At 44.0% G+C, this 25,991-nt stretch overlaps 1 protein-coding gene across 1 annotated transcript; it reads left to right on the top strand.

The window, feature by feature from the left end:
- KLF9 (Kruppel-like factor 9) lies at positions 1-25,629 on the top strand. Its single transcript, XM_012641621.1, has 2 exons — positions 1-1,807; positions 22,212-25,629. The coding sequence occupies exons 1-2, from the start codon at positions 1,303-1,305 to the stop codon at positions 22,439-22,441; spliced, it is 735 nt and encodes a 244-aa protein (XP_012497075.1). The 5' UTR covers positions 1-1,302; the 3' UTR covers positions 22,442-25,629.
- Positions 25,630-25,991: the final 362 nt, after the last annotated feature.

The raw sequence follows: 25,991 nt of genomic DNA on the forward strand, positions 1-25,991 counted from the left end.
CTCATCTGTGTTTATTTTTGGACAACTTGTCCTGACATATTGAGGGTTTTTAAAAAAATTATAAATTCACACTGCATTTATTCATCACCCCTGTCCTCCCATCCATATCTCAATTTTACTAGCAGCAACACAAAATACAAAGATGTGTCCAGTTTCACCACACAGTCTTTGCGTTTACAAGTGTCGAGAGCTTGCTTTCGGAACGCCCTTCTGATTGGCCGAGCCGATGCCAGTGACATCAACCAACTTACTTTTGATTGGAAGTCTGGTTGCTGGGACTGTAGCGTTTGCAGGAAGTCACTTAACTGTTTGCGAGCTGGAAAACCGAAGCTGAAGTTCTTTTTTGTCATAGGAACGAGCGCAACTGACTGGGGAGGATGTGTCCCGACGCTCTTCGAGCTGGGACGTGAGGCGGGGGGCCCGGACCGGCCACGGGACCGAGAGGCGCTCCCGAGGAGGAGCCGCTGCCCCTGCCCTGCCTCCCGGCTGTTACCCTTTTAACTGTCAGCGTTCGAGGCTGTAGGGGTAGCACGAGGCAGCGAGAAGGAACAGTCGGATTGGCCGCACGCCTCAGTTCTAGACGCACCTCTCCACGGAAGGGCCGTTCTGACTGGCAGGGGGAGAAAGTAAACAGAGTTGAATCACCCTCCCCACTGGCCAATTGGAGGGGGTTTGGTTTGTGACGTGATGGGATTCTGCGAAATTGTTACTGAGCAAGAGAATGCCGGAACGGTGCGGACCGGCAGGAGCTGGGGCTCAGAAGCCGTCCGTGGACTCGGGGAAAAGTGTCTCGTAGACCCGGCACTCGGCGCGGCCCTTGCCACCCACGTCGCGGTGGTTGGGTGAATGTCCTAGGGCTTTGGCTCGACGGAGAGAGGCGGCCGAGGGCGTGTACCTCTCTTGCAGTTTGCTCTCCCGGCGCCTCGGGGGCGTTTTCAGTCGAATAAACTTGCGGCCGCCACGTGTGGCATCTTTCCAAGGGAGCCGGCTCGGAGGGGCCGGCGCGCCCGTCGGGGGATCGCGGCCGGCGCGGGGCAGGGGCGGCGGCGAGAGGCGGCGGCGCGGCGGAGCCCGGGGCCGTGGATGCTGCGTGCGGAGGCGCTGCCGGTTACGTAAAGATGAGGGGCTGAGGTCGCCTCGGCGCTCCCGCGAGTAGGAAGCGCCCCGCGCCCCCGCCCCCTTGGCCGCCGCGCCGTGCCGCGCCGCGCCGCGCTCGTCGTCCGAGGCCGGGGCAGGGCTAGCCGAAGCGCCGGAGCCACCGCCAAGTTTGGCCGCGCCGCCGGGGCTGCTGTCGCCCGCACCATGTCCGCGGCCGCCTACATGGACTTCGTGGCTGCCCAGTGTCTGGTTTCCATTTCGAACCGCGCTGCGGTGCCGGAGCATGGGAGCGCTCCGGACGCCGAGCGGCTGCGACTACCTGAGCGCGAGGTGACCAAGGAGCACGGTGACCCGGGGGACACCTGGAAGGATTACTGCACGCTGGTCACCATCGCCAAGAGCTTGTTGGACCTGAACAAGTACCGACCCATCCAGACCCCCTCGGTGTGCAGCGACAGTCTGGAGAGTCCGGATGAGGATATGGGATCCGACAGCGACGTGACCACCGAATCTGGGTCGAGTCCTTCCCACAGCCCGGAGGAGAGACAGGATCCTGGCAGCGCGCCCAGCCCGCTCTCCCTCCTCCACCCTGGAGTGGCTGCGAAGGGGAAACACGCCTCCGAAAAGAGGCACAAGTGCCCCTACAGTGGCTGTGGGAAAGTCTATGGAAAATCCTCCCATCTTAAAGCCCATTACAGAGTGCATACAGGTTAGCGGCGTCGCCCTCTCCCCCGGAGCTCTGGGGTTAGTTAACCTTTGGCCGGGCCGCGTTCCCGGGCGTTAAGGACACCGCGCTCGGCCGAAAGGGTGCAAACATTTTGGATGAGATGCGGCTTAACGCTTTAAATAATTTAACTCTGCAGAAGCGCAAAGCTCACTCTCCTTAATTGTCCCCAGAGCCGCGGAGAGCCTTAAACTGGCGAGCAGAGCGAGTGCTGTGCGTGGCTTCGCGGGGAGTGGTGCCTGCCCCTCCCCTGTCCCGCCCCGCCCCCGGGACTCCCGCACCCGGCGGCGGTGGGGCCACCCCACCTGGGAAGACGCTGGCTGGGGGAATCAGATGGCGTATCTTTTATTTAATTCCCTTGTCGGGTTGCAGAGAAGTGGCTGAAACCTAGGGGGGAAGCGGCGCACTTTACTTCGAGCCTTTTAGGGATGACTAAGGACTCATTTAGCTGGATGTCTGCTACTTTTCAGGGCTTGCCAAGGTGGTTTTAAATTTGGCCAAGAGTCCCCTGAGAGGTTTAAAATAACACTGCTTCAGGCAGCAGGGGAGTTTGAGTAAGTAATGGTGGGCCTAACTTCACGACTGGTTAGCCTTCCCAAAGAGCGAGATTTCAGAGCTGATTTTTTTTTTTTGCCATGTGACTTAGGTCGCACCCTCTACCCCTGAATCAGGCGATTAGCAGGGAGGTGTGGTCCTTGCCCGAGGTCAAGGCTCAGTAATGAATGTTGGGCGGTTCTGGAGGTCTAGGGGAAGAGTCCTTCCCTGGGAGGGCAAGAGGCAGGGCTAGACTAATGAATGTGGGTAGAAAGACATCTGCCTTATAAAATGGGCTTTGGAGGCTTCCAGGGACCTTGGTCAGCCAATTCTGTCGATTCTGTTTAATACGCACAGAAAAAGTTGGAAAGCATTCACATTTGGACTTGCTGTCTAATCATCATCAGAAAGGTTCTTTTACAAATGCGATTCTGATAAGGTAGCTTGGGGCTTGGCCCTCTCAGATAAGCCTTTTCTCTATGTCTTATGTCACCATGTTTAAGAGGGTCTTGCTGGACTTAGTTGGAAAAGTATTGTAGTTTTTTGGTGTAATAGTTTGATACTTTTAAGATGAGGCCCTGAGCCGGTCGTTTTAAAATGATACTTGGTTGGGAATTTTTTGTTTTGTTTTGCTTTGCTCTTTAAGAGAAAGGCCACGTAACTGCCTCTCCTATTTTATTTCCTTTGGAAACTGGTGCTTGTGGAGGTGGCTGCTGGCACTGGAATGAAACGATTTCCTCCATATTAATGCAAAATCAGGTTCTATTTGGAGTCCTCATCGAGGTTGCCACAAAACAGCACATTTTAAAGTTTGTGTCTGTAAGCTTGTTGAAAGGCGTGTGCCTGCATTGGAGGATGTGACCTTTATCGGGGCTCTGGGGGTGAAGTAGGGGTATATTAACTGGAGGGTGTTACTCACCAGCAGCTGTTGGGCGGGCCTGGCTGTGTCAGCCATGTTCCCGGAGTTCAGTTGTTCTCATCGACACCCACTGCCACCTTGAGCAAAGGCATTTTCTCCTTCAGGGAGCTGCCGGGTTGTGCAGCTGGGGAGGCCTGCAGTGCCTCTGTGAGCCACCTGAGTCTGGACTCAGGAACAGGATTTCCAGCATTCTGGGCCATTCGGCTGTGTGCTTTTCTCAGGCATTTATAGAAATGGCTGCTTATGTGTGCGTGCATGCGTGCTGCTCTTTAATTCTCCATAAGGCAAGTCATTCGGCTCAGCTGTTTCAGGAGAACCTTTTGCACAGTCAAGAGTGGAAGACAAAGTGAGATGTTCATCCAGTTTTAAATACTGCAGTCAGTCTTTTGAAACCAGTGATACGGTGATTGCAGGTGTCTATGTGTTGGGGGGGGGTCTCTAATCCCAGTGCATGGTTGAACAAAAACCTCAGCCTCTGTTAATACTGTCAGAAGCATACTCCTGCCAGAGGAGGTGTGTGTTAAGGAGACTCTAAATAAGAGACTTGTCAGAGGTCTCATGTGTTTGGAAATTTCAAATATAGCTTCAAGTTAGATTTGCTTGGAAGTAGGGGAAGGAGTTTCCTGGTTTTCTTTCTGCTGATGTTAAATCCAGAAGGTGGACAGAGATGGCATTTGGAGTGTCTGCATTCTGTGAAGATTTTAAGAGCTAAAATCACTGCCACACCCCCTTGCTCATTGCAGCTCATCATTCCCTCAAATCCCTCCTGCGTGCTTACTTCCTAATAGAGCCTTATACATACAACTGCCGGTTGGATAAACCATCTTCTAACTCAGCTTTAGAAGTCGAATCAGTTAAACAAATTTTTACATTGAATTCAATGCAACTACTTCTGTGGTGACCTAAGAGGAGAAAAACAGTTGAGGCCCACTGAGCTTCGTTCTGATTTGCCCCACTGTTTTCTAGTTTGAGATTGCAAGCAAGTTACTTTAATTTAGAGTTTACAATGTGGCTGAATGTGCTTTGCAGATTTGTTTGGCTTGGCCAACACAGGGTTTGTAAAAATTTAATTAGTTACCAACATCTAAAAATCAGACAATTTCAGCATGAATCCAGATTTCTGGGTTCTCTGAAAAAATCAAAAGATCTGGCAATACTGGTCCTAAATTCCTGCCTAGCAACAATTGGCTTGAACCAATCATCCATTATATGGAGAAGTATCCCTTATTTTGATCACTTAAGTGGTCTCTGTTGGCATTTAAGTTTTCAACCTCTACTTTGTTTGAGCCTCAGTTTCTTAATCTGTAAGATAGGAATACTGTCCTCAACTCAGATTTTTATATAAAGATAACATATATAAAGCACCTAATAGAGTTCCACATACAGTATGCCCTTGAGAAATGCTAGATCCTATAGTTTGTGTGTAATATATAGGATGTCCTTAAAATCAGAAAACCAAGGATAAACTTATTTTTAAGCAGTATGTTAGTTTACGTTTTCTAATGATATGTTCAATTTGTTTTTCTTAAGCTCCAGACCAGGTATCATTTCAGGTAATGTACCGCTAAAGTTTAAGCTGTAGATCCATGGTTAATCCTAAGAAAAAAAAAAGATACAACAACAAATTTATTCTTTTCCCTGTTTCCAGAATTTTTGTATACACTTTGTGTATTTATTATACTGCTTCAGATTAACAATTAAACCTATTAGAGTATTTCACATGAAAATATTATTTGAAAATGTAATTAACATTTAAGAAATTTATCTTGGCCAGGCATGGTGGCTCATGCCTGTAATCCCAGCAGTTTGGGATGCCAAGGTGGGAGGATCACTTGAGGCCGGGAGTTTGAGACCAGCCTGGGCAACATAGCGAGACCTCATCTCTGCAAACAAATTTTTTTTTTAATTAGCCAGGCATGGTGGCATGTGCCTGTGGTTCCAGCTACTTGGGAGGCAGAGGCAGGAAGATTGCTTGAGTCCAGAAGTTTGAGGCTGCAGTGAGCTATGATCACACTACTGCACTCTAACCTAGGCAAACAGAGCAAGACCCTGTCTCAAAAAAGATAAAAGTTTATTCTATGTCTCCTGACTTTGTGGACACCCTGCACATATAGTATAGGCAGATTATAGGTGGGGAGGAGGGGGTAAGGGGAGCATATCCTTTGGGGAAGGAAACAACTACATCCTAATTCCAGCTCAGAATTGGTTCTGATTGTCAGAATAGGCTGATACGGAGTCATGCCAGGTTGATATCCAGATAATAGAAAACTTCAGCCCTGCTTCCATGCCAGGTGCCATCTTACTCTCTTTTTGGAGGATCTTGAGTCCGCTGTCCTCAAGTGGTGACAATGGGTTGAGCCTGATGACACTGGATATAGGATTCTGAAAATCAGAAAGCCCCCAAATCCCAACTGTCATACCCCAGTTCTGTGGAAAAATTTTAAAAACCAACGTTTTTTTTTTTTTTACATAACAAAAGGAAGCTTATGTCAAATCCAGAGCTACCAGCCACCGCCCCAAGTGGCTGCTTCTGTTTCTCCTTGCCCTCTTTGAACATTTCCTTGGGATACTTAGCATATCCGAAGGAAGGTGTCCTTCAGTATGGGAAATAGGTTTTTTGGCTTCTGTAGGACTGTCCATCACTGGCCAACTCTAACTCAAGGCAGGGAATTTTGCTTATACAGGTGCCAGGTTGCCCTGTGCCTCTTGCACTCTTCTCCTTTAATTACTGCAAAAGGCTTTGGAGTCAACTGTTTGGTTAAAAAGAGTCCAGTGTCATCAAAGGTGTGAGAGGGACTCATTACCTGGGAGGCAGGGCTTTGGGGACGGAGCAAGGCCTTTGGCTGCAGCCCCTACACTGAGAGGCCTTAGCTCTCTGGGCAGCCCATTAGGTAACCCCTGCCCAGTCCTTGCCACTTTCTCTTCTCTTCGTGAGTGGAATGGAAGCCCTGTGCCTTGATCCATAAGGACACATTCGCCCTGCCCATTCTTTCCAGAGGGCTCCTGAAAGTAATATGGAATGGTACTTCCTAACCTGGCACTCTTCATCCAAGATCTATCCACAGCTTGCACAGGTAACTTTTTCTATCTTATTCTCATTATTTCTCCCCTAAGGAGACTTCAGACATTTTTTAAATAATTGTCCTCCCATGGCATTTTAATACTACAGATGCACTGTAGAGCTGTTATGGACTATGTCCGGTTAGAAGGCCACAAACCATTTTAATAGCTAAGGTTTTTTTCACCCACTAAAGAGCCAATTTTTGCCCCCTTGGGGGTGGTATCACTTGCCCCACCCCACTCCATGCGAGAATGTCTAGAAAGGGTGTCACATACCCTGTTAGGAAAAAATGATAGTCTATATTCTAGAAGAGAGTTAAGGGCTGCATGCATATAGTTTCCAGCTATAGGGGATGGGTTTCTAAGAGCTACAAGGATTTCCTATAGGGTTTGCTTCTGAGTTTCAGACCAGAGGCTAAAATGTCCTTTGAATCCAGGGAAGGATGGCCCAGACAGCTCCCCAGCCCCAGCTCACTGCTGAAATCTCACCCTGGGGGTAGAGGCTGTCAGGACCCTGGGGTTTTTATTCCTAGTCCTGGGGTAGGAAGGACCAGGTGCTGTTCCTCCCTCATTTCCTGCTTGTCCTTCATCATCCTCCATCTATCTGCCCTAGCAAAGACAAAGTGGGCTTGCCTCAGAGAAGCTGCTGCTGTTGGCAGGGTTACTGTTTCACAACAGAAAATACAAGTGGAGTCAGATTACAGAGTGCACACATTGTTTCCCTTGATTTTCCTCTCCAATCTTCTGTGGGTGGTGAGAAGAGAGAGGAGGGGTGTGAGTGGGGCCCCAGGTAGGGAGGGAGGTACCAGAGTAAATCTAGTGCTGTTTGGATGGGGACACCCTGTTTGTTACCTTCAGACACAAAGATGTAACCTGGGGGAAAAATGAATTCTTGGATTTACATTCCTGTCCCCATTGTTGACACGTATCCCAAGTACTAGTCATTCTGCAACATCTGTGGGAAATTCCCAGATTGAACTTCCCAGGGAGAAACATCATATGACATATTGGGAAAGTGGCTGACAATGGTTTTCCTTAATACGTTCATTGAGAAGAAGAGTGGGCGGATGATTTCCCAGTCTTCACTCTTTCAGAAGCCCCTAAAACAATCTGACATGCTCTGGTTGGGGCCTTGATGGATTTAATTTCTGAATGCTTTATGATCATTAGCATTCTTGATTTTTTTAAAAAAAAAATCCAGCTTTGTCGCGTTTGCTAGTCTTGACTTCCAAATCTTCTGTTTTTTTTTTTTCCTCTCTCTCCCCTTGGCTGTTCTCAGGCTTGGAGAAAAGGCTTGCAGCACTCCATGCCTCCCTCTACCGCTAGAATCCTCCCCCACATCCGACCCTCCCACCTTTCCTAATGTTTCTCCAGCAAGCCCAGCGCCCACTGAAGAGCGTAAATTAGTGCCTAGTAATTGGTACAAAGGCACTTTCTGTTTCTATGCAACACACGCAAAAAGGAGGGGCAAAAGGGAGAAGAAAAAACACCCCACAGATGGTTAAAAAGGGAAAAAAATGAGATCCTCTTTCAGTGGTCTTTGAGCAATCCTGGCGCTCTCTCCGCCCCGCTTTTTGTTGGAAGTTAGTCACAGGCCTAAGCCTAACTCAGAGCACTTGGTGGCAGCCGTTGTTAGTAGCAGAAGAATAGACTTGGAGATTGGAAGTGACCTTGAGAGGTCATCACATCCATCATTTTGTCTGTATAGATGCATTTGCCCACCCTCTCAGAGAAATGCGGATTGTTCCATGTAAACATTTTGGGGGAATTGGAGGGTTTGGAAGCAACCACCAGGGTTCAAAAGCTACCTCTCTGCCTTGACTAGCACGTGACTCTGGCATATTGTTTAATCTGCCAGAGCCTCAGTTTCCTCAGCAGCCCATGAGAGTACCAGGTAGTCTGCTTGGTTTTTCAGCAGAAAATGTTAAAGCCCCTACCTTGAAGCTTGGCTCTGTGAGTGCTCAGGGGTTTTGCCCTTCATTTTGAATTCTTTCTAGTTCTTTCATTTGGATTCTTTCTCCCCATGCTCTCCTGAGGATGTCAGTCTGTGGTTAACTTTTTTTTTTTTTTTTAACCTTGGTTTAAAGAGATGCTTCGTGGAATTAACAAAGCGAAAGGGCAGAGGTGGAGTTGGCTGGTGTAGCCTCTGCCGTTTTTTATGGGAGCTGCGTGCACTCTGAAACAGCCCAAGGCAGAGCTGCTGGGAGATTTCCTACTCCTCCCTTCCTGGAATCCTCCTGAAACTTTAATACCTTTTCGGTGCATTAAGGCCAAGAGTAAACATTTGTCTTACCCCAGCCTCAAGCAGTCCCCTCAGCAAATAATAGGACTAACATTATTATTCATAAGAGTGCGATTCCCACCGAGGGAGTGAGACGCATCCTTTTCCCTACATGGGACGTTCCAAGGCATTCATTTCCATTTGTGTCTAACCCTGTTTCTGATGCTGTGCCTGCAGGCTCCCCTCTTGATCTCAGTTCATCACGGTAGAGTTGGCTTTGGAATCCTGAGAATTGAGAATCTGGAGCTGAGATCTAAAGATTCTAGAGCTGCAAGAACCAGTTACCTCACCAACTAAGCCCAGAGCCCCTGGGCCCTCGAATTTATTTATTTTTTTACATGAAATTGAGAATGACCACACATTTGAACAGGAAAAAGGAATCCATTCCTGACTGGCTAGATCGAGCCTTTTTTTTTAAGTGAGGACATTTATTTAAATAGATTAAAATAAAGAGACTGGAGCTTAAGCCATACAAAATTAATGACAAGGATTTGAAATGCAGGCAGCAGTGTTTTGTATTCAGTGAAGTTTGAACAGTTTTCCAAGCCGAGCCCTCATCGTTGCCGAAGGAAATGTCTCCCGAAAGACCTGACTTGAACCAAAGTGGGAACCAGTGCGGTAGACAATGGACAAAAACACAAAATCCCACTTGGAAGTTATGATGTTTTAGAACTGGAAGGAATCTTGTAGACCATCTTGGCTCAAAGACATAGAGAAGGAACAAAAGCTTTCACCATCTTTCCCTTCCAGGGAGCCAGCTTTGATAAGACAGTCAGAAAAGAAGAGTAAGGCCTGGCCCCTTATTATTGACCCTGTGGAACTTGAATGTGAGGGGCCTCCAGAATAGACCTTCACCTTTAATACAGAGTCAGAAGGTAGAGAGCAGTCAGAGCACAAGCTTTCGGGTCCCTCAGACATGGCTTTGAATCCTCCCTCTACCACTCTCTAAGTATGAAAACTCAGGTGATACTTAACGTCTCTGAGCCTCAGTTTTCTTGTCTGTAAAATGGAGCTCAGTCATTATATATTCATGAAGTTATGAAGCTTAATTCAGATGAGGTATTTAAACATTTGGCATAATGTCCCCATCTACTGAGTATTATTATAATTAAAAATAATTTTTATGTGTGGCCTAGAAGCCCATGAGATTCCTAGAATTTTTGTTTAGAATTCCAGGTTAATCCAACAGTGTCTCATTCATTTAAATTATTTATTGAGTGACTGTTACATGCAAAAAGCTGTGCTAAATGCTGACAGCAGGTACTATGGATTTTGTGAATAATAGTAATAATAAGGATAACATTAAACCTTTATTATATGCCAGGTTCCAGGTTAAATGATTTACGTGCATTCTCACATTTAAACTCACAGCAATCCTATGAGCTAGAAAGGTACTGTTATCCTCTTTTAATAGGAGCAATCAGAATTGGAGTTAGTTAACCTAGTCCAAGGTTACAATAGAATTTTCCTAGTATACTTCTAGGTACCTGGCATTGTACATGAATGGTTGTTGACCCGGACGGACCCCTGGCATTTCTGCCAATGAGAAGAGACCTTGTGTTTTACATAGCTCTCTTGGATTTGGCCGCAAAGCCACCGGTGTTTACCTGTCTACTCTTGTGCTGTTCTAACTCTAGCTTGTGGTTGGTTTTCGTGAACCTTGGTGAGTAGTGTCGGCAGAAATCTTGGACTCTGACCTCACTTACCCGGTATTTTCCGGAGTTATCCCAAAGCTGTTTCCTTCCAATTGAAAAAGAACCCACTTGGGGAACCATAGCTATCTATATTAGTCAAGACTCTTGGTTGCAAGCAACAAAATCCAAACTTGGACAGGCTTAGTAAAAAAATAGCACTTTATTGGTTCAAGTTGCAAACACACCCAGGGGTAGCTCTAGTTTTGGTTATGTCTGGATGCTGGTACTCAGTGTCTGCCTCTCTGTGGCTCAGCTTTGCTGTCTTTCGTTTTGGCCTCATTCATGGGTGGGCTCTCTGAATAGTGCTGAGGTGGCTGCTAGCGATTCCAGGCTCACATCCTGTCCCTTCAGCAAGCCCCATGGAAAGACAGTTTCCCATTCCTGATGATTCCAGCAAAAGTCTCAGGTTTTAAGCTCCACGACTGAGCTCCAATTGTGTGCCCATCCTTGAAATGAATCACTGTGGCATGACTGGGTCACATCCAACCTCTGGATCTGGAGGCGTGGGGTCACCCCTCTGGAATTACATAGACTCAGAGTGGGGAAGGGGTGGTTGCCAAAAGGAGATTCAGAATGTGCTATTTATTACCCAAAAGAGAATAAATTCCAGAGAGGCAAAACCAACACCTATTCAGTCTTTCAGCCCATTTAGAACTATAAACAGGATATTCCAAAGAGCAGAATTTGACAAAATAAGGGACAAAACCATACGACAATATTTTTTTCTCCATATATTCCTCTCCTTTGACATGAAAGGGCTCTGAACTGTCTCTGGAGTTCAACCTAAAAGACAGGCCAACGTGGATATACAGAAGGAGCTTTGCAGAAAACAGATGATCTCAACATGTATTACATGTGCTCAGGCACATACCCACAGGCCCTTCTGAATTGACGATCTAGAAGCCTGACATGGAACAAGTATAACAGCAACAGTGTGATCTTCAAAGCCATTCACTTGGTCTTAATTCCATTCTGTCCGTTTTAATGCCCAGAGAAATGAATCATGTTTACATGAACATTTATTACCCTGTGTGCTAATAGATAAAGGACTAGTCTATACAGAGATGAGCTTTTATATAGCAGTTCTCATTGAGATTCAGAAGTCTATTCAGTGTGCACAATGCCCAACAAAAACACTATAATAAATCATAAGAGACAAAAAGTAGAGCTTAAAAATAGCTTACAAAAACACATAAAAGTGACTTAAATCCCTTTGCCACCACAATTCTACAGAAGTTTTGTCCCATTACTGTTTCAATGCTTGTCCAGTGAACATTCTCTCCCTGAGCCAGGGGTCCCAGCATGAAAGAGCCTGAGCTGTCTCCCCTGGCCAGAGGCATTTCTTCTCAAAGTGCTGCTCGCTCCCAAATTTCGAAACACTGCCCAGGAATGTCTGCCCAAGGAGGGGGCTGCATTCCTCCTCCGAGATCTCAGGGGGAGCCGAGTGGGGCTGTTTTGTGAAGGTTAGACAGCTCTGACCTGCAGTTCTTTGTGGTCTTTGGTGACAAATAACAACCCATGTGAGTTAGTGGCTTGCTCCATCCCAGGAGTAGGGGGGTTAAAGCTTGAGAAACTGTTTGATGGTGGCTCATGTGACATGTGTGAGTAGGATTTATGGTCGTCACAAGCCTTACTCCGGTACCAGCAGTGTGCTGAGGCTGATCCCAGACGGAAAATGCTAGAAATACTTGCTGGAGTAGCACTACCAGTCACTACAAGTTCTTCTGAGTGCCACAACCTAGCTGGCAGGTAGAGTAGGTGTTTACTAATCAGGCAGCAGTCTCTCCATTTCTGCTGTGGGGGGAACATTTTATTTTGGCAATTTAGGGTCTCGGTCACTAGTGTATTACATTTTATTCTCTTTTGGGTAAATGTTTGCAAAATCAGTGTTCTCGCTCTGATTTGGGGTCCTTTGCCTTTTGTTCTCCTGGGAGTGATCTATTGTTTGGTGTCCAGGGGGCTCACCTACTGTTTTGGCATTACAGGAGGACCATCCATGTTGCATGCATCCTATGACCTTGGGATGTCACACACTTGCTTTGTGTTGCTGTCCTCACATGCTGATAGCCTCTGCTGAAGAGGGCTTCTGCAGAGTGCTCTAGGTATTAGCCCCTCACACTATGACCCAGTCTTCCAGTGGCATTCTGACGGCATGGTTTTGGGCTCAGGTACACACAGTCCTTTTCCCCACCCTGCATTTGGAGGGGTGCAGGCACTGAGACCCCTGTCAGCCGTAGCTGCCCCACCCTCAGGTGCCATGGCATGTGTGGAGACATCCGTAGCGGGGTTACACAGGCTCTTGTCATGCTGTGGGGAAGCCCGGCAGCAGTGGCTACCCCTGGGGACTTCCTAAGCCTGTCTCTACCAGGAGAGTAAAGAGCTCTTGGCACTTCTTAGAGACCTTTGCATCTATCCTGTAAACGCAGCCTCTCCAAATCTCTTTTTCTACCCCTCATTTCTTGGTGGGAAGCTCTGGCAAATCAAAAGAGTTTAAGTTTAAGGACTTGCATTTTTCAAATACTGTTTTGAAAATTAAAGCTGAGTAGCAACTTACTCGTCCTAAAAAACTATGTCAGACTTCGCCAAGGCAATGCATCTGGAATGAAGGGCCTGGGAGTCAGAGAATTAGAAACACACCCCAAGACAGGTTCTCTCCACTTTCAGTTTGGGCCTGGGCTTTTCTTTCATGTCTAATCTCACTTTGTGCACAAAACTGAAGAGGAGCAATTTGAAAACCAGTTTTAATCTGATCACACACTACTGTGCAGGGTGTCCTTGGGCAAGTCATCTGCCCTCTTGAGTTGGCTTCAACTGAAACATGACAGATTTGAATTCAGTGGTCATAAAAATCATCAAAAATGCAAAAATTCAAAGAGTCTGTGTTCTCAGGATAGCTTTGCCATTAAGCCTTTATTTCCTATTCAATGTTTAGTGCCTAGTAGATATTTATTTATTATTTATCTTTCCTGCAAATAACTGGGCAGAAGCAGCATAGTCTGGGCCAGCATGAGTATCACTAACCTGGGAATGAATCAAGCTGGGCCCGGCCCTGGTCTTGCAGGGACTAGCTGTGTGGTCGTGAGAAGGTCACTTCACCTGGGCCTTTAGAGGATTGCCAGGATCTCATCCAAATCTAAATTATGTGACTGTGACTTAAATGTGACTTAAATAAAACTATACCAAGAAGCAGACTTTCACTGTGTTAAAAATGTATGTTTAGAGTCCAGATTTTGCCTCTGCTGTGTTGGCAGAGTTGCTGACATGGGGGCCATATAACCGAGGCATCGAGACATAGCTCGTGCTGAGTTGAGAATCTAAGGAGTTAAGAATCTGTTGTCCGCCGCCTTTGGTTTGAGGTCTGCTGGGACCACATGAGCAAGCTCACAGATCAGCGGAGATTGGGGATGTGCAAGCAAAAATTCAGATAGAGGCTTGCATCTTGGACACTGACAGGCTTAAATGAGGAAGTGCTGTGTACATGTTGCAGACACATACCCACTTCCCATTTTAGAACCTAAAGTATCGGACAAGCTGCTTTCCACAGATAAACACAGGGCCCAGAAAGTGCATTCTCACACCTCAGCTCTACGGTGTCTCTGTTGTATCAACAAATATCATATAAAAGGAATCCAAATCATAAGGAGGAGTCAACGAGAGGTCAGGAGCAAATGGTAATATGATGGGATGGCATTCAAGCAGGATTATTCTTTCAAAGCCTAGCAAGCATTTTTATTCATTCAAAACATCTACATGTGGAGCAATATTTCTGGCAAACAGAAGGCTTTTGGTTTCTTGATTTTTGAGTTCAATGTTAATTGAAATTAACAGGGAATTTTATGCAGGAAAATGTGGAATTCTCTGTACCCAGAAATGGCCTGCACACCTCTTCTGTCGTGTGTATTGGTGCTTCTGCACGCAAGGGTAATGGAAAATGGAGAAAAAGCAACTGTTCATATTCTGTACCTGCAAATCAGCATTGCTTTCCAGTGGGGAGGGAGGCCAGATGGTCACCGGCAATGGAGTGCTTGAGGCCTGGGGTGTGGGCAGGTCTGTGTGGACGCATGTCCCACCAGCCTGGTCCATGAGGAATGCTTCATCGGTCTCTGATCTGTGCCCCTCTTCACGATCTGACTGCTCACCTGCTTGCTAACAAGGACACTCTGGCCTGCTGTTCCTGTACAGGTAATTCCTCCTCTGAGGGAAGGTTCTGTCTGCCCTTTCACATATGGAAAAAAGTAGGAGAGGAGGAGGTGGGGGTGGAGTGAGACAACAGACATAGCTTGGTCAGAAAGTTTCTGACTTTCTAACAATTTGTTTGAGAAGGAAACAGAATGACTCTTAGCCTTTCTTTGGTCTTGGACACTTGGAGTGTCCCGGGAATTTCTCAACAGAAAGTAAATCACACCCCATCCACCAACCCCGCCCCCATGGAATATATTCTTGATCAACCCATTTGTGAAACAATTGAAACTCAAATTTATCATTGTTTTCAGTAAGACTTAAATATTGAAATAACTTTTTCTGAATTTTTATCATTATAAAAGAAATCTATACTCCATGTTTAAAAAAATCAGAAGATACAGGGGAAAATTACAGGAACAAGTAGAAGTTACACTTTTTCCCAGTTAAATAACCACTGTTCATATTTTGCATATATTCCTCTAGGATTCTTTTCTCTCAATGTATATTCGCACACCTACGCAGCAGATCATATACTGCTCTTTTCACTTTGCGGTGGGTAGCTAACAGCTTTCCATTTCATTGTATAACAATCTGGTATCTTTTTAATGGGTGCATATTATTCCACTGTATGGATATGCTGTAATGTGTTACACTAGCTCTTTGTTCTTGGACATTTTAGCTGTTACCAACTTTTGGCTCTCATAAGCAATGCTAGTATCGTTGTGTATTTTCATGTCCCTATCTAATTATTACCAAATTAGTTATTACCAAAAATAATTTCCAGAAGAATATTGCCAGACAGCCCTGGATCGATTATAAGTCCCACCAGTGTGGCAGAGGGCCTGTTCCTTCATGCCTCCAGACTTTTTAACATTTTCAGCAGCCTCACAGGTATCTTTTTGGTGTTTTCACTGGCGTGTTTTGATTACTTGTGAGATTGAATATATTTCCATATTTCTTTCTTGGTCATTAGTCTTTCTTATTTTATAAATTGCTTATTTGCATTCTATTTTACTTTTATTCAATTGGGCTTTTTTATTAATATTTGCAAATCCTTTTAATAGTACAGATTTTAACCTTTTGTCTTATGCTGCAATTTCTTTCATTAGTTTATTGTTTTGGTTCTTAAATTTTTTTACTTATATATATTTTTGCCATGCAGAAGTTTAACATTTTTATGTATTCAAAACTATTCTTCAAGTAGGATTTTTGCTTTTGGTTTCATGTTTAGAAAGTCTCACTCCATTTCAGGATTATAAAAATATTCACCTATATTTTCTTTTATCTTTGTGATCTTATTTTTTATATTTGCATTTACAGCCCACTTGGAATTTATTTGAGTGAAAAGTGTAAGGTCGAGATCCAGATTTAATTTTTCTTACCTGATACCTATGACAATTATTGAACCAAACATTTTTTGCTTCACTGATTTGAAAGACTTCATTTATCATATACCAAATCCCTATAGATTCTTAGGTTTATTTTCAGACTCTGTTCCACTGATTTGTCTTTTCCTGTACTGGTATTTCACTATCTTCATTATTGCAGCTTTAATAATATATTTTAATAACTGGTATTGCAAGTGCTCACTTATTTGTTCTTTCACAAAATTTCCTTGGCAAGTTGAGCATGTTTATTTTTCCAAATGAGCTTTAGAAATAATTTTGTCAAGTTCAAGAGAAAGAAATTCTTTTGGTGTGTGTTGATTTCATAGATGAGTTTGTACAGAATTGCCGTATTTACACCATAGAGTCTTATAATCCGAGAGCATAAGAAGTGTCTATTTATTTTCTTTTATATCAAGGTTTTATGGCTTTTTTCACGAAGGTCCTGAACTCTCATTGTTAGGTTTATCCCGACTGATTATGATCAGTATCTAAGAAAACCATTGCTCTTTTTGTATATTTTTATTTATGAATGCATTTTTAATTTACATTAGATTTTTCAGTTATTTACCTTGGATTTTCCAAATAGAAAATTGTATCAACTGCAAATAATTTTTATTTCATAAACTTCTTCCCTCTCACCATTTACTTCTTATTTTGTTATCTGATTGCACCCCATAGCATTTCCTGAAAAATGTTAAATTGTAATGATGGGGGTGGGTGTCCATTTATGGTTTGGGATTGACTTTAGTAGGAATACTACCTTTATTTTACTATTGACCTTGCTGAGGAACAGTTTCAGATCTATATTTTTTATCCTGTTAAGGAATTGTTCTCCTATTTTCCTAAAAGCTCTTACTAGGAATGGATATTGAATTTTACTAAATTCTATTTTGCATCCATCATGTCAAATGTGTGTGTGTGTGTGTGTGTCTGTGTGTGGTAGCCCATTAAAATGGAGAATATCAATATGATTTTTTAATATCAAATTATCCTTTTATCTGTGGAATCCTAGTTGCTGTTCCGCAATCAAAAAAACTATTTTTCCTCCAGAAGAAGCGTTGATGTTTATATCTGCAAGAAGCTATGATTCTTAATTGACACTTTAAGAGTTCTACTCTGAAAAGGAGGCCTAAATCCCTTAGATTTGATTTTTTACCAGATTGGTTTACTTTTGCTAGAAGCAATGGAAGCTTTTGATTTTGTATTTTTGACCTTCCTGCCTTGATTGACGTTAGACCTTTTTAGGCCTTTCCCTGGACGTAGGAAACAGAAGATGAGAAAAACCAGAAAGGAAGGAAGTGATATTCAGAAGCTAGGCCTCCCTGGCCCTAGGCAGGACCTTGGTGGCAGCTCGTCTGACATTAGGGGAGCCCAGGGAGGGTTGGCTATATACGGGGAGCAAGCCCTGCACTTGCCAGGCACCCTGGCCTCTGTCTTCTCTTAGGAGAACTCACCTCCATTCATTTCGGGACTTCACCAAGAAGAATAAGCTTCACTTCGCGTCATCAACTAATCACAGGCAGACAGGGGGCTCCCTCTCAAAAGCAGAGAGCATCTTTTTATGCGAGTACTTAGCAGGACCCAGGCCCAGAATTCTGGAGACCTCATCTGAATCTGCAAAGAAAGTCCTTTACACATTTTGTGGAGTGTTCAGTAGCTCTTTTGATCAAGTTTATTTTATACCCTGAACTGAGTCAGTTGGTGAGAGGTGCTTAGCTTGTTGCTGAAAGGGGCGGGGAGTGGCCTATAAATAATGAGAGCTCTCAGAAGCTTGTGCTGTTAACAGCTCTGCGCCAGTAAAGCAAGTTTATTGTGTCACTGCCTCTGGGTGTGTTTTCCTGGGAAGGCTAGAAATAAAGCACTGGTACAAGTCTGTTGTTTTTTTCCCTCCAGGAGGATGGTAACTCGTTAATGCTAAAGACAGCTTTAAGGATTCTCTAATGATAGGTGCACCGTGGTATGATTCATCTGGTGTGAAGAAGGCTGACCATTCTCCTTTGGACCTCAGCGCTGAGCTGAGAGGGCCTGACTCAGTTTCTCCCTGGTTGTGGGATGAAAGGCCTGTCTTCCTCCTCTGCAAATTGTCTCTGGTCCCATTCGGCCTTAAATTCTGTTCCTCTCTTCATGTGATGTCCCCATTCCATAGGTTCTTAGGTGAAAAACATTTTCTAAATGTTACTTATTAGGTGTCTATCATTAACATGCAGGACTGTGTCCCATAGTAGGTGGTGTGCACACTTTCCACTGTGCTACAGAGGTGCAAGATTTTTCAAAGGGCTACAGATCGTAGGTCCCCAAGCAGAATCCAGCCTGCATACATACTGTTGGCCAGCCTGTGTTTTACATACAGAGTTGAATTTGAATGTCTCTAAGTGAGGGAAGCATGATCCCACTGTGACCTGTGATCTAATACACCTAGCTTTTTTTTTTTAAACATATCTGGCTCTGGAAGACATTTGAATTTACAAACTCTGGTGTACACCAGGCAGAAGTTCAGATCGTCTGATTGAGATCAGGGATCAGCCCACTTTTTGTAAAGGGCCACATAGTAAAATATTTTCAGCTTTGCAGGCTGCACAGTCTCTGTCGGCAGGTGCTCAAGGCTGCTGTATTCGTGGAAAAGCAACTGCAGATGATGCATAAACCAATGAGCATAGCTGTTTCCAATAAAACTTTATATGTGGATATGGAAATTGAAATTTCATATTATTTTCTCCTGTCATGAAATATTCTTCTTTTAATTTTTTTTTTCAACCATTTGGTAAAACCCAAATATAAGAATGGTATAAACCATTCTTAGCTCATGGCAGGCCAGATTTGGCCAGTGGGCTATATTTTGCTAACCCCCAATTTAGATTTTTGACCAAAATTCCTAATGTTTTTCCAAAGGATCTCAAATAAATCAAAATGATCCTGGGGCTAGTGCACCAGCAACACACTTCCAAGCAGATCCTTTTAAATGCCTAGAAGCTGTAAGTTTGAATTGTACGAGTTCTGTGAGTCCAACAAAGGCTGCAGTAGCTCTCGGTGGTCTTTGGGCTCTGTGGGTCTCCCTCTCCTCTGTCTGTGAAACACTTCAGGGAGGAGGACACGAGGTCAGTGACAGCATCTGGATTGGAAGTGGTGAGAACAATCACAACATGATTGTCAAGAGGAGCAGTCGAGAGTATAGCTATAAGCTGGACTGAAAATGAATTCAGCGGGAGTGGACTCTGGTTACACTTGAAATATATGTGAGTCGCAAACGTAAAAACTTAACAGTTCACCTGTTCCTACAGCTGATTCAGGCTTCATGACGATTTTCCATTGACTTTCAGTTCCATAAAGCCATCTTCCTAGCACAGAGGGAGCAAGTACCTCATTTCTTTCCAGTGCTAGCCCACAGCAAAGTCATCTTCTGGTCCATTTTTCCCACAGTGGGCACAGATCCCTCCACCTCAGTGAACCCCTGTTCACGCAACTCAAAAGGAACGAGTACACGCGCCAGCGAGTAGGCTAAACCATATTACCACTCTTCCAAGAAAACCACTTCTGATGAGTTTTTGTTCTAACAGGCATCGAGAAAATGCTACTCTTGTTTTCCTTACCTCTAAGTCAAAGCAGTGGACAGAGGGCTCCAAAAAGAGGAGAGCAGGGAGTTTTTTTGGTTTGGTTTGGTTTGGTTTTTGCAATATATCACTTGAGTTCTGAACCTTCATTATTACATTTTTAATACAATATGTTTAGAACATTCCCCCCCCATAGCCACTTCATTGAAGTTAGAGTGGATGTGGCTGCAATCTAGTTTTGGAATAGCCCGGAAGTCTTCTCCAGTAACCCAGTAACTTCTGAGCAGGTTTTGGTCAATATGAGTGACTTGGACGATGAATAGACTCTGTGTGTTGGTGAGGAGGGTGGGGGGATATGTATTTAACGTTTGGGCATTTACCAAATGCTTGGCATCATGAGTAGGACAAAAGTCATACATGACATTATCCTTGTCCCAAGAAGCTTAGCCTTGTTGGGTTGTGACGAAGTGGGTAAAAATGCTGTTTATCCAATAGAAGTGGCAAAAGTATAGTTTTCGCCTTCCATGTCTTTATAGAGTTTTTTGGGGGGAAGCTCCTTTTTTTCCTTTCTGGCCTTCCTCCAGGAGTATCTAAATGCATCAGCAACCCCTATCTCTCATCCACCTCGGGTAGGCCCAGCATTCGCTGGTTTGCCATTGCCTTTTTTCTTTTTTAAGACAGAGTCTTGCTCTGTCACTCAGGCTGGAGTGCAGTGGCCCAGTCACAGCTCACTGCAGCCTCAAACTCCTGGGCTCAAGCGATCCTCCCGCCTAGTGGCTGCTGCAGGTTTGCTTTGCCCACATTGGGTTTCCCCCAAGAACAAGTAGGTTGTACAAGGCATTACGACTATTGCCCTGCTTAGAGAACGGCAAATAAAACCTTTGTCACGTATTGATTATGGAGAAAGTGATAGAGTTGTTTGGCTTTGTTTTGTTTTATCATCATTTCTACATCTCTTCAGCACAGGTTAAGAGAAGCTGAGGGAAATAGAATGAGTAATTTTGGACGATTCAGATGTGCCATGCTGGACAGCTCCCAACCTCTGCAATTCCTCTCTGGGTTCCGGGAAGTCCGGGATAAGAGTGAGAAAATATTCACTTCTCACACCTACCGAAGGAGTGTCTGGAGAGTTCTGTGGATACCAGGAGTCTGTGTGTCCTGTGTCTATGAAGCAGCTGCTTCCGGCTATGCTTGGAAAGATGTGAAGAGGAGTAGGCAGGTGGGAGGTTCTCAGGAGCCGGTGGTGGCCGTCACTTACAAAAGGAGCAAGAAGAGTTCTCATCCCAGACAGCTCATGCGCTTTCTGCTTGTGTGTCCTCCCCAGTGTGGACACAGGCCCTCGCCCCACATCACCTTGGGGGGTCGGGGGAGCAGCAGAAGGTTCTCTTTGCTGGCTTGATCACATCTGGCAGGCAGGGCTTAGCTGCATTTTAAGTGGGTCGCAGAGACAACAGCATGAATCCAAGGAAGACAGTCAGAACAGGAAGACATGGAAACTGTCAAGTCCTCATGGCCCACAGAGGCAGGACAGCCGAGTAGCCAAGAGCACGGGCCTGGGAGTCAGGCAGACAGGTCCATTCATGGCTCTTCTTTCCCTTTCCAGTTGTGTGACCCTGAGCAAATAACATCTTCCAGGCCTCCATTTTCTCATCTGTAAAATGGGGCGACCTCGTGGAGTGTTCTGTAAGAATCCAGTGAGAAGGGCACGGGAAACTCTTAGCTCTGTGCCTGCACTTACATTATTATTTTATCATGTGAGTTCTTTTATGAGGAATATGGAAGAAACTAGAATTGTTTAGTCTGGAGAAGAGTGAATTAGAGAAAGATGTGATAGCTGTCTGCAGATATTTAAAGGTTTATTATGTGGCAGAGGGAACAAACTTATTTTTGGTGTTAAGACAATATGACTTAAAATACGGCTTTTGCAGGAAGGCAGATTTCACATCAGTAAAGGAGTGTTTGTGACAGAGATGCTCAAGAACAATCAGGCTGTCCTGTCAGGGGCGGGACTCCTGTCTCTGGACTTTTTGCCGACAGGTGCTGGTGGCTCCAGCACTCAAGAGCTCAGGAGGAGACACCTGCTCCAGGTGGGAGGTTGGTTGGACCAGATGCTGGTTCCATCTCTGTGATGCCAGGAAATTTAGCAAAGGGCTCAGCCTTTTGACTCCTGAGAGAATTCATGAAACCGACATCTGTGTAGAATAAAACCAGAAAAAGTAATTGGGTAGAAAATAGCAAGTTCATTTGCTTAGAGAAGATGATTCTTAGCAATTTCCTCATCGTGTTAGTTTGCTCGAGCTGCCATAGCAAAAAACCACAGACTGGGTGGCTTAAACAACAGAAATTTGTGTCCTCACAGCTCTGGAGGCTAGAAGTCCAAGATGAAGGTGTGGGGAGGCCTGGTTTCGTCCTGAGGCCTCTCTCCTCGGCTCATAGATGGCCGCTTTGTCACTGTGTCTCCACACGATCTTTCCTAATCTTCACATGTCTGTGTCCTAATCTCTTATAAGGACACCAGTCACTGGATTAAGGCCCACCCTAATGACCTCATTTAACCTTAATTACCTCTTTAAAGGCCTTACCTCCAAATACAGTCATATTCTATGGTGCTGGGAGTTAGGGCTTCCACACATGAATTTTGGGGCAGGGGACACAATCCTGCCCATAACAGTCATATTCAAGGGATTTATCCCTGAGTCATAGGGATTGTTGACCCTGACCAGCCTTCAGAATTGTCTTCAGTCTTCTTGAAACTGTATCCTGTCTCCATTCCCTTCTCTTAGGTGAACGGCCCTTTCCCTGCACGTGGCCAGACTGCCTTAAAAAGTTCTCCCGCTCGGATGAGCTGACCCGCCACTACCGGACCCACACGGGGGAAAAGCAGTTCCGCTGTCCACTCTGCGAGAAGCGCTTCATGAGGAGCGACCACCTCACAAAGCACGCCCGGCGCCACACCGAGTTCCACCCCAGTATGATCAAGCGATCCAAAAAGGCGCTGGCCAACGCCTTGTGAGGTGCTACCCACAGAAGCCAGGGAGGGAAGGACAAAAGGACAAAACCACTCCCAGGAACCAGATGGACACATGGAAACCAAGCCCCAGAAGAGGCATGCCGACAGCACAGGAAGTCACTGCTCTTTGGTCACTATTCTGATTTTCCTCTCCCTGCCTTGTTTTTTCAAAAGCACATTGTAGCCTAAAATCAAAGTCCACACTTGGTCCCCTTACAGAGGCGACTCTCTGAACCCGTCTCTGACTGTTGGAGGGAAGGCAAATGCTTTTGGGTTTTTTTCCTCCTTTTCTTTTTTTTTTTTTTTTTCAGGGGTGGGTGGCGGGTTGGGGGAGAGGAGAAAGGCCAAGACTGGGTAGAATTTTAAAGATCCAACACTGGTGTACATATGTCTGACTGGGTGAGTTGACCTGTGGCCTCACGCAGTGATTCTAGGCCCTTTCTGCTTGCTGTCTCTCGGAATTGTTTTCTTACCTTTTAATGTAATGACGAGTGTGCTTCTGTTTGTTTAGCAAAACCACTCTCTTGAATCACGTTAACTTTTGAGATAAAGAAAAAAAAAAAAACGCCATAGCACAGCTGTCTTTATGCAAGCAAGAGCACATCTACTCCAGCATGATCTGTCATCTAAAGACTTAAAAACAACAAAAAAAAGTTACTTATAGTCAATGGGTAAGCAGAGTCTGAATTTATACTAATCAAGACAAACCTTTGAAGGTTACACTCAGTACAGAACTTTTAAACCTTGCTTTGTATGAATTGTCCTTGTTGAACATAAGCTGCACTTTTATTTTCTAACGCAGAGGATGAATAAGTTAAATACATGCTTTTGAGGACAGAAGCAGACACTGTCTGGCACCACATTATAATCTGCTTGTTTGACAATATCCACGTTTCCCTAAGACATCACGGCAGAGATGTGAGGGCAGAATCTACACAACAGATGCTGAAGGAGAAGGAGGGTAGTGTTTTAAAATAATAATAATAATAATAAAAAAAGAGAGAACCAATGGAATTTTAACTCTATTAACTTTTCCAAATTTTCCTATCCTTTTAGTTAGCATCATCTTATTGTACCATAATGCCACTAAGGGAGAGGACTTTTGACTCCGTTAGGTTTTATTTGAATGGGTGCATAACAGTAACTAAATCTGGAAACACCTATTTTTTTGGGAAAAAGGTTTGTGGGTCTCCTTCCCATGTACCTACAGAACTCCCACTATCAAGTGCGAGAGTTATGTAGAAGGAAAGGGAGCTGAAATAGGAAAAGAAAAACAGGCCCCTGCAAGGAGTGAGTGCCAAGGGAAAATACCACGATGACTTCAGAGGGGACTCCGCAAAATAATCCCTTTTGGAGAACTCTGGAATACTATGAATGAAATCACATCACTGTACCTTTTACATCAATATCCTCACCACTATGTATCTTGTATCTCGGTGTCTATAATGGCTGAAACCACTACATCCATAATATGCCATTTATCTGAAAACTTCCTTTTGGCCTTTAAGTGGCCAGAAAACTGAACTGAGTTTTCATAGTTAAGAAAAAAAACCTCAAAATGAGGGGAGTCAGCAGTGATCATGGGGGAAATGTTTACATTTTTTTTTTCTTCAGAAGTAACGCTTTCTGACGATTTTATCTGATATTTAAAACAGGGAGCTATGGTGCACTCTAGTTTATATGCATGCTCTCAGATGTGTAAACATAGGGTGCCTACCTATTTCACCTGACACACGCTCGTTTCCAATTCAGAGTGGGTGTGGGCTCCTGCAGCGGGCACGGGTCACGGCTGACTCCGACTTCCAAGACAACAGCCATCACTAGCACGGTGTTTTTTTCGTTTAACCAACATAGTTGTATTAATAGTTCTATAAAGAGAACTGCTTTTAACATTAGGGACTGGGAGCAGTCCATGGGATAAAAAGGAAAGTGTTTTCTCACGAGAAAACATGTCAGGAAAAATAAAGAACACTTTCTACCTCTGTTTCAGATTTTTGAAACGCTTATTTTAAACCAAATTTTAATTTCTGTGTCCAAAATAAGTTTTAAGGACATCTGTTCTTCCATACGAAATAGGTTAGGCTGCCTGTTTCTTCCTGAGCTCATGGAATGGTTCTGCTTGTGACACTCTGCACGCTGCCTTTTAGTGAGTGAGGAGTTTGGGTTGCCTAGCAACTTTCTAACTTGGAAAAACTCATCCTTCCCTCGCAGAAAGAAATGAAGGAAAACAAAGCAAAGTCAGTCAAGACAATCTTTGTAGTTTCAGGAGTAAATCTATATGTGGCTTTCGTTGAGCACTTAGATGGATATAAATGCAGCAACTTGTTTAAGAAAAAAAATGCACAATTTACTTCCCAAAAAAGTTGCTACTTGCCTTTTCAAGTTGTTGACAAACACACATTTGATATTCTCTTATATGTTATAGCAATGTAACGTATAAACTCAAGGCTTTTTATTCTTTGTGATAAATCCTGTTTTAAAATGTCACGAAACAGGAACCAGCATTCTAATTAGATTTACTCTATCAAGATATGGTTCAACTAGGACTACTAGAGTTCATTGAACACTAAATCTATGAAACAATTACTTTTTATATTAAAAAGACCATGGATTTAACTTATGAAAATCCAAATGCAGGATAGTAATTTTTGTTTACTTTTTTAACCAAACTGAATTTTTGAAAGACTATTGCAGGTGTTTAAAAAGAAAGAAAAGTTGTTTTATCTAATATTGTAAGTAGCTGTCATATTTTGGAAAATTTAATAGTTTTAGAGTTAAGATATCTCCTCTCCTTGGTTAGGGAAGAAGAAAGCCCTTCACCATTGTGGAATGATGCCCTGGCTTTAAGGTCTAGCTCTACATCACGCTTCTTTTGAGAATTCTATTTGGTAGTTATAATTACAGAAACTGATTAGTTCGTCAGTTTGCAGATAGATTTAGCACAGTACTCATCACTCTGGATAGATTGAGATGTTCTTTCACAACAGATGAATGATCTGTAACACTGTAAGATACTGATCTTTACAACTGTTTAATCAGTTTTATTTTTGTACAGTATTAGTGACCTAAGTTATTTTGCTGTCCCGTTTTTGTAAATCAAATGAAATTATAAAAGAGGATTCTGACAGTAGGTATTTTGTACATATGTATATATGTTGTCCAAATAAAAGTAATAAATGATAAAGATTGAATTGTTCCAGCTATTATGTGTTATAAAAGGGGCATATTTCACCATAATGACAGTTACTTCTTTAACCTGTGCTCATGGCATTTTAGGACAAGTGCAAAGATGATTTTACCCTGTACCTTTCAACACATGCAATATTTGTACAGATTTGTGTGTATTTACTATTAACAGACCACCTCTGAGGAAGCAATGGAGCAGAGGTCACTGGAAACCACTGTATTATGCTGGAGGGGAATATTTATATTTGGGGATACATCACTTAAAGAGGTTTTTAAAGCTCATAACTGCAACTATGCAGGGGTGTACTAAGAACTGGTTAGTGATTGTTAGAGGTTCAGATTGTGCTCTTACGATATGATAGTGATA

The sequence above is a fragment of the Propithecus coquereli genome, unplaced genomic scaffold (genome assembly GCF_000956105.1).
Source record: "Propithecus coquereli isolate 6110/MARCELLA unplaced genomic scaffold, Pcoq_1.0 Scaffold166, whole genome shotgun sequence".
Lineage (NCBI taxonomy): Eukaryota > Metazoa > Chordata > Mammalia > Primates > Indriidae > Propithecus > Propithecus coquereli.